General features: G+C 42.3%; 1 protein-coding gene across 1 annotated transcript in view; it reads right to left on the bottom strand.

Moving 5' to 3' along the window:
• The window catches only part of LOC124144002, a 95,027-nt gene that overhangs the window by 20,393 nt on the left and 60,192 nt on the right, over positions 1 to 14,442 (bottom strand). Inside the window, exons 10-17 of the mRNA XM_048385919.1 lie at positions 13,934 to 14,152; positions 13,147 to 13,335; positions 9,611 to 10,117; positions 6,652 to 6,810; positions 3,284 to 3,445; positions 2,451 to 2,649; positions 1,209 to 1,393; positions 141 to 293 (exon numbers count right to left, since the gene is read on the bottom strand). Of these exons, the coding sequence (XP_048241876.1) occupies positions 141 to 293; positions 1,209 to 1,393; positions 2,451 to 2,649; positions 3,284 to 3,445; positions 6,652 to 6,810; positions 9,611 to 10,117; positions 13,147 to 13,335; positions 13,934 to 14,152 (1,773 nt within the window). The remainder of the gene's footprint in view (positions 1 to 140; positions 294 to 1,208; positions 1,394 to 2,450; positions 2,650 to 3,283; positions 3,446 to 6,651; positions 6,811 to 9,610; positions 10,118 to 13,146; positions 13,336 to 13,933; positions 14,153 to 14,442) is intronic.

Raw genomic sequence — 14,442 nt, 5'->3', positions numbered from 1 at the left:
ATTCACTAATTTCACGATTTAGTACTGTGCGAGCCGATTTCTTGGTTAAGCTCTACATTACAATTTTGAAATCACCCTGGTACACGTAGCAGGCTCTGCTCTATAATGCCCACGGTAAATCCTGTATGACAACTGCCTACCGTCACAGCGGCTGGGGGAGATCATTTGTCCGGCGGTCATGTTGGCCTTGAACATGGAACGTGTGATGGTCGAGTTGCACGTGCGTGACATGGCCTGAATTTCACTCTCGCCCAGTACCTTGTCAACGACATTTAGTCCGGAGAAAGTCAGCGCTGAAAGCAGTGTCAGTAATATTTTAAAATCATTATTCAAATAAGTCCTCATCATTATTTTCAGGGCTGTGGGGTAGCCTGGTGGTTAAAGCGTTCGCTCGTCACTCCGAAGAGCCTGGTTCGATTCCCCACAATGAGTGAAGCCCATTTGTAGTGTTCAGCGCCGTGATATTGCTGGAATGTTGCTAAAAGCGGCGTAATACCATACTCACTCATCTCCTTAGCCGTTTCGTCATGAAACAACTAGTCTTGACCTCGTATTATTTACAGTCATCGGTCAGCCAAACCACTTTCAGTCTCATTTCTGCCCAACTACAACAGTTGTCTTTATGAGTCACGTGAGTGAGTGAATGTTATTTTGCGCATTCAGCAATATTTCAGCTCCATAGCGGGGCCTGTAACAACTCTAGTCTTAACAAACCAATGGTTTGGAGCCTACGATTCCGACTGTATCATGAGCATGTGTTTATGAATCGATATCAAATTAGGGATACCAGGGTGCCGTTGTACAAAACAACCTCAGCGCTACGACTGTCGTAAGTCTATGTTAAGGTATGGGAGTTAAGATCACCTTAGCGCTAAGATCGTATTGTACAACAGCGCCCTGGACCAAAAAGTTAACGTATCGTGCCCCACCGGTTGGACCGTCACAATCACATGCAAAGGCAAGTCAACAAACCCGGATTCACCACTGGGGAAATTTTACGAAGATCAAACTAAGTTAACATGAAACATTTAGAAAAGTTACAAAAAGTACAATGTCTCATACCCTATACAAACAATAAATAAGAACTACCCTAATTCGTTATTATCTAAAACAACATAGTGGGTCACTATAAAAAAATTCACACCGTACACAAGGGTTCATGTTATTAACTCCAGAGAATCAATTTGTCAATTAGAAATTCAAATTACCTGCACTGTTGGTCGAGCAGGTTAGCGTTACTGTACTTCGTATTTGTGGAAACCTCGACGTGGTTTTTGAGAGAGCGGCTGTTCCATTAACGTACGCCTTAATGGTCAAGGACGGTGCATCGAAGGTCAAGGTTAGTTGGTACCAGCTGTTTACTGCAACCTCAGCCATAACGTCTATAGCGTTACTATGGAAGTAAAATATATGTTTATTAGTGTTTATTGCTCCATGTATGACCATATCTGCTTTGACAAAAATGGTAGGTACATTTATATGAGTATCCTTGTCATTGGCCGTAAGGTAATCCAGCTATCTCCCTGGCCAGTCGTATTATAGGTCTTCACAAGTCAGCTGGACGGACATATTGACGTCACGACGTTTGATTTGACGTCACTTTCTCAAACATATATACAGTCGTGCCTCGTTTATACGGACACTTGCGTCATTTCACAATTCGTTCGTATAAACGAATTTCCGTATAACTGAAACCAGCTTCTTACTGGAAAGGTTACTTCCCTTCAATTATGCAACTCATGACAGATGACAGAGCAAACAGATACATCCACTCAATCTTTATTCAAGACATACACGTTTCAACAAATCTGTCATGGAAGTTTGAACTTATCATATTTTGAGGTTTGAATTTTAAACAATAATTCCAAATTGTCCAGATCGCCTGTGTTCTCGTAATATGTAATCAAGGTCTTTATACAAGCACAAGCTTCCTTGTGAGTGACTGTAGTGGGTTTCCAAACTTGCTGACGGGTGTTTTTCCTTAAACAGACAAATTTTCTCTTTTTTCGGGTGCTGTAACTGCGTGTCACTTACGTTTCGCTCCACAGACGCCATATTTATCGAATGGGACTACGTGTACAATAAACAAGCTCGTCTCAAACGTAACTCAGTGTCACTTGGTTAATTGACTTCTCACGAATCAAAGGATTACCACCAGCGGAAGTGTATTGTCCGGGTAAGTGGGACAATTTTGTGTGCATTTCAGTGTTTTGTGTATGAAAATGACCATCCGGTTCCGGAAACTGAATTTAGTTTAATCTCATCAACATACCCGCTCTAACACAGAGACACACAGAGACACACACAGTCCCTCACACTCACACTCACACAGAGACACACAGTCACACAAACACAAACTCAAACAGACACTCATACAGACACAGACACACAAACACATGTGCACACGCACCATTCATACACGCACACACGCACACACGATTCACATATACCTTCCAAAGGTCATGGTCAATTTGTCGGACCTCCATCGAACAGCGAAGACTGCGTTGTTGTCAGTGATAAACTTAAGTAGCGTTGCTTTGACCTCCCCAGGAGAAATAAAAAACCAAGAATATACGGAAAAGGACTTGACCACTGCAGTTGTTTTCCCGAGCACCGTGTTGACAGCAGGAGCTAGTTTCATGTCGTACCCTGCAAGACATGCAACATGCCGGTATCAATGTTCCGTTTTGTGATTTTGTTGATATGCCTCGGTCAGTGGCCTGTTATACATTTGTTTACGGAACATCAATGTGATTTTGAGGGCTGTTCAAGAATTTCCAAAATAACTGAATAATTTGTTTCCAAAAATACCCAGAATAACGTCATTTTGTCTCAGCATTAACAACACAAACATCGTTTGCTTAACATTGAGGATTTCTTCAAAAGAATTGTGTAGTGAAAATTTTGTTTGCCACTTCCCTGCGTCCTTAAAGATCCTTTCTGCCTCCGTCTTTGAAGAAATAACAAGAAACATATATCTTACAAGCATCAATCAAGTCTTCAACCACGCCCACCCGGGGTCAGAAGGATCAACATTGACATTGAAAACGTGATTCTCAGCTGTGTATTTTGTGATTATCATAAAACTTTTCTTTTTACCATGGTTATGAAATGTGTTTTGACGTTCTAACGAGGGCCATTTGTTAAAACATTTGATTTCGGTAATCATTATATTTGCGTGAGCAGACTAACAAAGTAAGTTTTTCAGTTCTTGAATCAAAGTTGCTGACACTGCCCTTTTTCCAGGGATTAGTCCCCTTAAAGGCCGGAAACAGAAAAATACCAGAACATTCGTCCGACGTTGTGACCCCATACTCCAACGTGGTCAGTCCAGGCGGACACATCTTGCACGTGCTGCTCCCATTGATGTCTTGGTACGTTCCTATTGGGCACTTGATGCATGGGATGACACCATTTTTGGAATATGTCCCGACTTGACACATTTCTGAAACGAGTACGCTTCATATATTACTTATTAATATTTGAACACAATGTCTTGGCATTCGTATAAATGGGATTATCCTCCTCCTCCTCCCCCTTGAAGGATGGTATAGGGTGAAGGATGGTGAGGGTTAGTATAGAGTAAAGGATGGTATAGGGTGAAGGTTGGTATAGAGTAAAGGATGGTATTGGGTGAAGGATGGTATAGGATGAAGGTTGGTATAGTGTGAAGGTTGGTATAGGGTGAAGGTTGGTATAGGGTGAAGGATGGTATAGGGTGAAGGTTGGTATAGGGTGAAGGATGGTATAGAGTAAAGGATGGTATAGGGTGAAGGTTGGTATAGGGTGAAGGTTGGTATAGGGTGAAGATTGGTATAGAGTAAAGGATGGTATAGGGTGAAGGATGGTATAGGGTGAAGGTTGGTATAGGGTGAAGGATGGTATAGGGTGAAGGATGGTATAGAGTGAAGGATGGTATAGGGTGAAGGTTGGTATGGGGTGAAGGTTGGTATAGGGTGAAGGATGGTATAGAGTAAAGGATGGTATAGGGTGAAGGTTGGTATAGGGTGAAGGTTGGTATAGGTTGAATGTTGGTATAGGGTGAAGGATGGTATAGGGTGAAGGATGGTATAGGGTGAAGGATGGTATAGAGTGAAGGATGGTATAGGGTGAAGGTTGGTATAGGGTGAAGGTTGGTATAGGGTGAAGGATGGTATAGGGTGAAGGTTGGTTAAGGGTGAAGGATGTTGTAGGGTATAGGATTGTATAGGGTGAAGGATGGTATAGAGTAAAGGATGGTAAAGGGTGAAGGTTGGTATAGGGTGAAGGTTGGTAAAGAGGAAAGGATGGTATAGGGTGAAGGATGGTATAGGGTGAAGGATGGTATAGGGTGAATGATGGTATAGGGTGAAGGATGGTATAGGGTGAAGGTTGGTATAGGGTGAAGGACGGTATAGGGTGAAGGATGGAATAGAGTAAATGATGGTGTTGGGTGAAGGTTGGTATAGGGTGAAGGATGGTATAGGGTGAAGGTTGGTATAGGGTGAAGGATGGTATAGGGTGAAGGATGGCATAGGGTGAAGGTTGGTATAGGGTGAAGGTTGGTATAGGGTGAAGGATGGTATAGGGTGAAGGTTGGTGTAGGGTGAAGGTTGGTATAGAGTAAAGGATGGTATAGGGTAAAGGATGGTATAGGGTAAAGGTTGGTATAGGGTGAAGGTTGGTACAGGGTGAAGGTTGGTATAGGGTGAAGGATGGTATAGGGTGAAGGATGGTATAGGGTGAAGGTTGGTATAGGGTGAAGGATGGTATAGGGTGAAGGATGGTATAGGGTGAAGGTTGGTACAGGGTGAAGGTTGGTACAGGGTGAAGGTTGGTATAGGGTGAAGGATGGTATAGGGTGAATGATGGTATAGAGTGAATGATGGTGTTGGGTGAAGGATGGTATAGGGTGAATGATGGTATAGGGTGAAGGATGGTATAGGGTGAAGGATGGTATAGGGTGAAGGATGGTATAGTGTGAAGGATGGTATAGAGTGAATGATGGTGTTGGGTAAAGGATGGTATAGGGTGAATGATGGTATAGGGTGAAGAATGGTATAGGGTGAAGGATGGTATAGGGTGAAGGATGGTATAGTGTGAAGGATGGTGTTGGGTGAAGGATGGTTTAGGGTGAAGGATGGTAAAACGTGAAGGATGGTATAGAGTGAATGATGGTGTTGGGTAAAGGATGGTATAGGGTGAATGATGGTATAGGGTGAATGATGGTATAGGGTGAAGGATGGTATAGAGTGAATGATGGTGTTGGGTAAAGGATGGTATAGGGTGAATGATGGTATAGGGTGAAGAATGGTTTAGGGTGAAGGATGGTATAGGGTGAAGGATGGTATAGAGTGAATGATGGTGTTGGGTAAAGGTAGGTATAGGGTGAATGATGGTATAGGGTGAATGATGGTGTTGGGTGAAGGATGGTATAGGGTGAAGGATGGTATAGAGTGAAGGATGGTGTTGGGTGAAGGATGGTATAGGGTGAAGGATGGTATAACGTGAAGGATGGTGTCGGGTGTGGGATGGTATTGGGAAGGGGGCTGGTATAGGGTGAAGGTTGGTATAGGGTGAAGGATGGTATAGAGTGAATGATGGTGTTGGGTGAAGGATGGTATAGGGTGAAGGATGGTATAGGGTGAAGGATGGTATAACGTGAAGGATGGTGTCGGGTGTGGGATGGTATTGGGAAGGGGGCTGGTATAGGGTGAAGGTTGGTGTAGGGTGAAGGATGGTATAGAGTGAATGATGGTGTTGGGTGAAGGATGGTATAGGGTGAAGGATGGTATAACGTGAAGGATGGTGTTGGGTGAAGGATGGTATAGGGTGAATGATGGTATAGGGTGAAGGATGGTATAACGTGAAGGATGGTGTTGGGTGAAGGATGGTATAACGTGAAGGATGGTGTTGGGTGAAGGATGGTATAACGTGAAGGATGGTGTTGGGTGAAGGATGGCATAACGTGAAGGATGGTGTTGGGTGAAGGATGGTATAACGTGAAGGATGGTGTTGGGTGAATGATGGTATAACGTGAAGGATGGTGTTGGGTGAATGATGGTGTTGGGTGAAGGATGGTATAACGTGAAGGATGGTATGGAGTGAATGATGGTGTTGGGTGAAGGATGGTATAGGGTGAATGATGGTATAGGGTGAAGGATGGTATAACGTGAAGGATGGTGTTGGGTGAAGGATGGTATAACGTGAAGGATGGTGTTGGGTGAAGGATGGTATAACGTGAAGGATGGTGTTGGGTGAAGGATGGTGTTGGGTGAAGGATGGTATAGGGTGAAGGATGGTGTTGGGTGAAGGATGGTGTTGGGTGAAGGATGGTATAGGGTGAAGGATGGTATAACGTGAAGGATGGTATAGGGTGAATGATGGTATAGGATGAAGGATGGTATAGAGTGAATGATGGTGTTGGGTGAAGGATGGTATAGGGTGAAGGATGGTGTTGGGTGAAGGATGGTATAACGTCAAGGATGGTATAGGGTGAAGGATGGTATAACGTGAAGGATGGTGTCGGGTGTGGGATGGTATTGGGAAGGGGGCTGGTATAGGGTGAAGGTTGGTATAGGGTGAGGCATGGTTTTGGTCGAATGGCAATGTGGAGTGAAGGTTGACCCATGTAAAGGATTAAGGATGGTACAGGGGAAAGTATGGCCGTACCTGTGCAATTGGCGGCTGTGCGGGACCCGGTAGAAGGGGTGGATGTTCCTGCAGGGCACCTGGTGCAGGAGGAGGCGTGGGAAGTGGCCTGGTAGGTCCCCTTGGGGCAGTCCTCACACTCGTCCGTCTTGTTCAGGAATGTACCAGTTGGACAACCAGCTGGGGGAATGCACAAAGCAAGTCATTTACATACAGAAAACCTCGTTTATCCAGACCTCGACAGGTGCAAGCTTGCTTAAGAAAGGTCCTTGAACATGTACCGAAACGTCGCAGTGAAAGAATAAAGTGGTTGAGCTCCGACACTCAAACCTGTCATCCATTTTAGTAAGTATCCAATTTATCAAACTTTATCTGGTTTTGCCTGTGATCAATTCAAAGTGTACATAGTTTGTTGATATGTAAACCCTATTGTGCTTGGCATCAGTCTTTAAATATACTCAAAATGTACTCGTCGCACACAAAAAATAGTTTGCTGGAAAACGTCTTGACTTCGCCGCTCTAAGCGATATTACAGCTTTACGACAAATAGTTGATTCTGATCGGAGAGTCAAGTGACTGATATTATGATCAGCGATCAACGCTGTCGGACAAGGATGACTCGCAAATGAACCAAGTCACTGAGCCTGACCCCCCGATCTATTCAGTCCCTTTTACGACCAGCACAAGTTGGGGTCCGATTGCAGATACCCCGACGGTGTACAGGTACAACAAAACTGACATCTATTCACCCATATTACCAACTGGCAGAGTATCGTTTTACAACGCAATGTACCAGTGGGGAGGAGGGGGGGCACCACCAAAATGGCAGAAATATAATGTATAAAGACAGGTGGAGGAACGCCCACACACATCTACATGGAAACACCACATACAACCAAATTGTATACCAATGCAAGAAATCCACCACAATTACTTTACGCCTTTGTGTTACTTCATTTATACAGTTGATAAACACGTTATCAACAAAGTAACTTTCCTTGCTCATTGTAGGGATACTTAGAAACACTTTATCAAGAAACACTGATATATTGATGCAAGCATCCCAGGCCCTTTATCTGTGAGGATAAGTTTTATTCCACACTGAATGACCACAGGCCCATATTACAACACTATTTGGTGGTGGTTGTAGTTATGTTTCACAGATCATATTCTAATTAACATAGCATGATAAATAAACATTGATAGTTTTTAAGGGTATGATTATCAGTTGTGATATGCTCGATATAATTTGTTTGCGAGTGGGATGTACATAAAAAGGTAATACTATATATGTACGTCTTAGATAGTCGTACTTTGGACATCGTAAATCACATTTAAATTATATGGCTCACACATTCTCAATTCTCTAGCTAGGTTTTTCAACATATGCCTACTTTAAGTCTATGTGGGGAGGTCGGGTAGCCTTGTGGTGAAAGCATTCCCGTGTCACGTCGAAGACCTGGGTTCGATTCCTGACATGGGTATAATGTGTGGAGCCAATTTCCGGTGTCCCCCGCCGTGATATTGTTGGAATATTGCTAAAAGCGGCGTAAAACCCATACCCACTCACTCAAGTCTACGAAAGCCTGATCTAAATTGTGCTAAAGCTGCTCTAAACCTTATAAAATTGATATCAAAGAAATAGAAATAATTGTCTTAAAAACATGTAGTAATTGCATTTTTCTGAACCTAAAGTTTGCGATGACAATTTTTGTAAGCCGATATCCTTAAAATGTATTATATCATATCATAACTACATACCGTATTCAACGTAATAAGCGCCCCGCTCTAATAAGCGCCCAAGGCGATATTTGCTAATATATTGGCTAGTGAACAATCCCAATCAGCACCCTTTCCGATTGATCAATGTACAGAAGACTTATTTATTCGTGCATAATACGCACTCGTGTGTTAAATGCACCCTTAATTATGAGCAATTAAATTCTTGAAAAATATATCTGTCGTATGTAAACATTTCAGGCTGTTAGCATAAACCACGAAATTTACGATCTTTCAACTCAAAATAATATTCTAATAAGCGCCCCCTATTTCTAATTTTGAGAGCGCCATGGGCGCTTATTACGTCGAATACGGTATGTGTCATAGATGTTAATATTTCGGATAATAAGAGAACAAATTACATAATTACATAACATAATCTAAACGAATCAAGTATTATATGGCAGTGTAATTTAGTGTTAAACAATGATTGCAACTGTATCACATTGTTTCTGTTGAGATTCAGAAGAGGTTCACTGGACTGTATATGTACAATGCTTAGTTGTCCGGAATATAGTACTATTTCATGTAGGCAGTGGTGAGGAAGTTATAGTATTTAGATGTTCGAATTATCCGTAAACTTCCGGAATAGCATGGATGCATGTCAAGCATAAATGAAACGTGGAATATTCTGGGATGTTCAAGAGACACTGGACTGGTCTGGCAATGAGTGGAAAGTACTGGAAGCTGTTTGGACTATATAAAAGGAGCGGTATCAACTCACATATTTCCTCTGACATTACATCAAGACCAGCTTTTGTGTGACCCCGGATTCCCAGCCTACACCCATCACGGAAGATGATAGGTGAATATTATTATCACTGAACATTTTGACCACCACTGCAACCATATTCTGTATTTATACTGCCATTGAATATTGCACTACCACTCTATTGCAAACTGCCATTGTAATTGCTGTGCAGTAATTTATATTGATTTGTAAACCAAGTTAATTTAGTAACACATTGTTGATTGTAAACCACATGTTGGTTGGGTGTCGGGTTCACACTAAATTCTATTAGGTACAGATTCCTGGATTAACATAATGGTTCAAATCGGAAATTGACACGTAACACAAGCTTCTCTCTCTCTCTCTCCCTCTCTCTCTCTCTCTCTCTCTCTCTCTCTCTCTCTCTCTCTCTCTCTCTTCTTTCTTTCTTACTCTCTCTCTTATATAAGATCTCATGAAGGTAATACTCACAGCATGAACCTTTATCAAAACGGGGCAGCGTTCCTTTCGGACAAACGATTGTCGCTACACCTGGGGCGAAGGAAGACTCCCGCGTCTCCATCCCTTTCACCTCCAGCTCACCAATGGTAGACATATGTTCGATAACGCTTGTTATCCTGTTGAATGTTTTCTTGTAAATAACGGCAACATCACTGCCATCCATCGACAAGTCATCGTACGGCATTTCAATATTGAATTCTATCTCCACACACTTGTCGGCGCTCCGCTTGTAAACATGGTTATGTCCCCTGACGGAAATGACGTCACGCTTTGTGCGAACTTCCCCACATCTAACATCTACCATTTCCGCTTTGCAGTCTGGAACCTTCTCGCCACATTCTTCCTTAAACAATTCATTCGAGGACAACATTTTAATGAAGTTGTTACTGATGTTTTTCATCGAAGTTTTCGTGGGGCAATTTGATGCGTAGTAATACATTTCTGCTGGGAGGCGCATTTTCGACGGTTTTCTCCGCACTGAAATATTAGATATACTCTTTAAAAAAAGTAGCGGATCAAGAAATATAAATGTTGATACCAAGTATTTGAACAAAGATAAGTGTTGACAAACATCGTATGCAAGAACGTTTATATTTGTAAAACATAACACCAAAACACATCCTACAGTTTTCACGTGCCGCACGAAGTAGCGCCACACACGTGCGTAGGGTGTCATTCCTGATTTTGACTAATGTCTGTGGACCTTTATTTCTGACAATTTTATTGATTCTGCTTGATTTCGTTCATTTTCTGTGTATGAACTAGTGATACGGCGTTTGCAACGCGAGAACCGCCTACGGGTTATTGTCATGCTGGAAACTGGCGTGCATTGGCCAATATATTCAGTCTGTGATTACATTACTATGGAACAGGTACCAACAATTCCATACATTTCAGGGTGTTCCATGTCAACGACGTGAGTACAGAATCGATTGATCCGAAACAAGGCTCTACGAAATCGCGCCAAAACGGCGAATCAAATTGCTGCAAACTTTCATCAGTCTACTGGAGTACGAGTTACGGGTCAGACGATTAGAAATCGTCTACATGCAGTTAATCTCCATGCCCGACTGCCATTTGTTGTGTCAATGGTGTACACAACGTCGAAACGTGGGGTAATCATCGCTGGTCACGTGTCATGTTTTCAGACGAGTTCTGATTCACTTTGCACTACTTTGATAGGCGTGGTCGTGTCTGGCGACGTCGAAATGAACGTCAAGCCAATATCGACCTGAGACCACATGACTCATTTGGCGGTGGCCGGGTATTGTGTGGGGTGGCATCACGATGACTGAACTGAAACCCATTCCATATTTTTCACGCATGGTCACTGGACAGTACTGTCGAAACAACAATAATATTGCCACCCTTTGTTGTCTCGTTTCAAAGGCGTATGTCGACGTTTTGTCTTTCAAGACGACAACGCCTAGGCTCACCTTGCACAAATCGTCAATGTTCACCTCCAGCAGCACAGTATTCATGGAATGTAATGGCCAGCAATGAGCCTAGACATTTCCCCCAGTAAACACGTCTGGGAAATGATAGGGAGACGTGCGTCAACGTCATAGGCCGCCGACCACGTTCACTGAACCTGGCCACTGCAATAGGAGAGAGAAAGACTCCCTCAAGTTGCCATTGGGAGACAATGTTTGACAAATCGTGACGGTGTTACGCACTACTGCTCCAGAAGCATCAAATTTGAAACTTCCCATCTTACTCCTTCTTCAAGATCGATGGCGGTCATAACTTCAACTGTCATACGTCACATCCGGTTGTAATGTGTCCCGTTCTCGTTTATAATTAGCATACAACTATTACTAGAAACTAGTATCTCTTACAGTTTTGGAAAGTTCTTGTGACAGATATTTCCGAGAATCCCTTACTTTTGTTGAAGACTATTATTACGTCCGTAACACGGATTGTTTGTTTTTGTTTGTTTCTTTCTTCAGAGATATGCAAGCTTTTTGGCGGTAGTCTGTTAATCGAGACTGGACCAAGCAATCCAGTGATTGATATCATGAGCAACCAACCACACCAATTGGATACCATGAACTCAATCAACAAAGTCACCGATCCTGACCACCCGAATCATTTAAGGTCTTTTACGAACAGCATAGGTAATTTGTGTCCTGTGTTTACCAGGAATCCCAAGTATGATGATTAAATTAAGGTGGTAAGTAAAGGTGGTAAATAAAGATGATAAGTAAAGGTGGTAAATGAAGATGGTAAATAAAGATGTTGAGTAAAGATAATGAATAAAGGTGTTAAGTAAAGGTGCCAAATAAAGGTGGTAAATGAAGATGGTAAATAAAGGTGGTAAGTAAAGGTGGTCAATAAAATAGGTAAGTAAAGGTGCTAAATAAAGGTGCTAACTGAAGATTGTAAATGAAGGTGTTAAGTAAAGGTGTTAAGTGGAGGTGCTAAATTAAGGTGGTAAATAAAGGTGGTAAGTAAGTTGGTACGTTAAGGTGGTATATAAGGGTCGTAACTTAAGGTGGTAGGTAACGGCGGTAAATAATTGTGGTAAATTAGGGTGGTAAGATAAGGTGGTAAGTAAAGGTGGTTAAAAAGATGGTAAATAAAGGTGGTTAGTAAAGGTATTAAATTAAGGTGGTAAATGAAGGTGGTAAGTTAAGGTAGTAAGTAAAGTTAGTAAGTAAAGGTGGTGAATAAAGGTAGTCAATATAGTTGGTAAATAAAGGTGGTAGATAAAGTTGGTAAGTTAAGGTGGTAAGTAAAGGTGGTAAATAAAAGAAGTCAATAAAGGTGGTAAATTAAGGTGGTAACGAAAGGTGGTAAATAAAGGTAGTCAATAAAGGTGGTAAGTTAAGGTGATAGGTAACGGTGGTAAATAAAGGTAGTCAATAAAGGTGGTAAACAAAGGTGGTAAGTTAAGGTGGTCAGTAAAGGTGGTAAAAAATGATGGTAAATTAAGGTGGTAAATTAAGGTGGAAAGTGATGGTGGTAAAAAATGATGGTAAAGTAAGGTGGTAAATTAAGATGGTAAGTAAAGGTGGTGAAAAAATTATGGTAAAGTAAAGTGGTAAATTAAGGTGGTAAATTAAGGCAGTGTAAAGGTGGGAAATAGAGGTTGTAAATATCAAATTCATCCACTACCGTATTCTCCTTGAAAATCTGATCATATTTCATTTCAGACAACTAAACTCCAAGTTCTTCATCGTCTGTCGTCACTGTATGGCTGGAATATTGTCAATGTGATGTTCAGTTGTTGGGGTTCAAACGGCATGAAGTGAAAATGTCACCGGGCTTTGCGAAAACAGCACCGTTTACATGTACATCGCGAATTGAAGCAAGGTGTACATCTGTGGGCGAGTGGGTGAGTGAGTTTATGCTTTATGTTCATGACAATATTTCAGCTATGTGTACATCTATAATATCATATGATGCCATTTTCCGGACGCATTCTGGTGCCGTGTTACCAAATTTGCATTGGTGGCGTTTTCGCATGGCAATGTCGATGCCGTTTTAGACTGAGCCTTACTTACCAATGCAGTCCTGGATGACACTGTGGGGACGCCATTTCCCAGTGGACATCCCGCACACGTACTGACTGGGCACCCGTCTTGGGACGTCGTAGTTGTGGTTGCACTGCATGCTGCACATGCGGCCATGATTCCATTTGTCGCACACGATGGCGCCATTGATCGGTGACCTCAGTTTTGGGCAGTCGGTGGCTTCAAGAGAAAAGGTGACATGGAAATAATGTGCGTGTATATGTTCAGAATATTGATTAATGATGATGGGTCTAATAAAACCCTCTGGGAAATATACATCCTCTGTGTGGCGTTGGGTTACATAAATTAGGTCACATAGACTATTTCACGAGTATTGTATGTTGTGTAACACTCAATTCAATAAAGGTTGTCATCGATCACACTTTCCAAACGCTGCTTAATCTCAAAATGAGGCTTCAATTATCGTGTTGTTATTGACACTGGGTTTTTTAACACTAAAATCCAAGATGAATGAGTGATATGTGATTTACATCATATTTAGCACTGTTTCAATACGGGGGGTACCAGAAATGGGCTTTACACATTGTACCCATGTGGGGAATCGAACCCAGGTCTTTGACTTTACAAGCGAACGCTTTAACTACTGGTCTACCCAACCGCCCCCGAAGTTCAAGGAAGGCAACTCAAACAATACTTTTATTCGCGACCCCCATTTTTCTGCGGATACTAGTACAACAAAGGCACGCAACTCAGCAGAGCAAATTGCGGCGCTGAAGGTCAAATGTCTGATGGCAACCTCTTTGTTAACTAGACTTACATTTACAGAAGGGTTTGCTCTTGCCGCTTCCCCATGTCCATCGAAGTTTTTCTGTGTTCGAATCCTTGGAGCATGTGATCCTTGAAGCCCCAACAAGAGGATAGTCGGATTTGCAGGACACGAGACAGGAGTACCCGAGGGATGTCCCGTTGGGGCAATCGTAAATGATTAGCTCTCGGTCCAGCGTGTTGCCGAGGGCGGGGTCCTTGCAGACCTGGGCTGTAAGTAGAAAAGACGATAGCGTTTTGAGCAAATGTTTGACCCAAAATAAAAATTTATATTTCCTTGAAAGTGACAGACAAATAAATTTTTTGGGGGGGCCCAACATACATTTTCCAGAGCAACAAGCATGTGAACGGTTTCATTTTGGAAAACCTCAATGTCAATTAGATGGCCACTCACAAGTATATTAAGGCGAGTCATATTAACATAGACCCGTGAAGATCCGAGGTAACCCATTCTTGCCGTAAAAGGTGACAATTCCTGTCGTAAGAGGCGGGGATCGGGTT

The sequence above is a fragment of the Haliotis rufescens genome, unplaced genomic scaffold (genome assembly GCF_023055435.1).
Source record: "Haliotis rufescens isolate VD_foot unplaced genomic scaffold, xgHalRufe1.0.p SCAF_6, whole genome shotgun sequence".
NCBI classification, from domain to species: domain Eukaryota; kingdom Metazoa; phylum Mollusca; class Gastropoda; order Lepetellida; family Haliotidae; genus Haliotis; species Haliotis rufescens.
The sequence above is the reverse complement of the archived record's forward strand: the minus strand, read 5'-3'. Positions and strand labels throughout refer to the sequence as shown.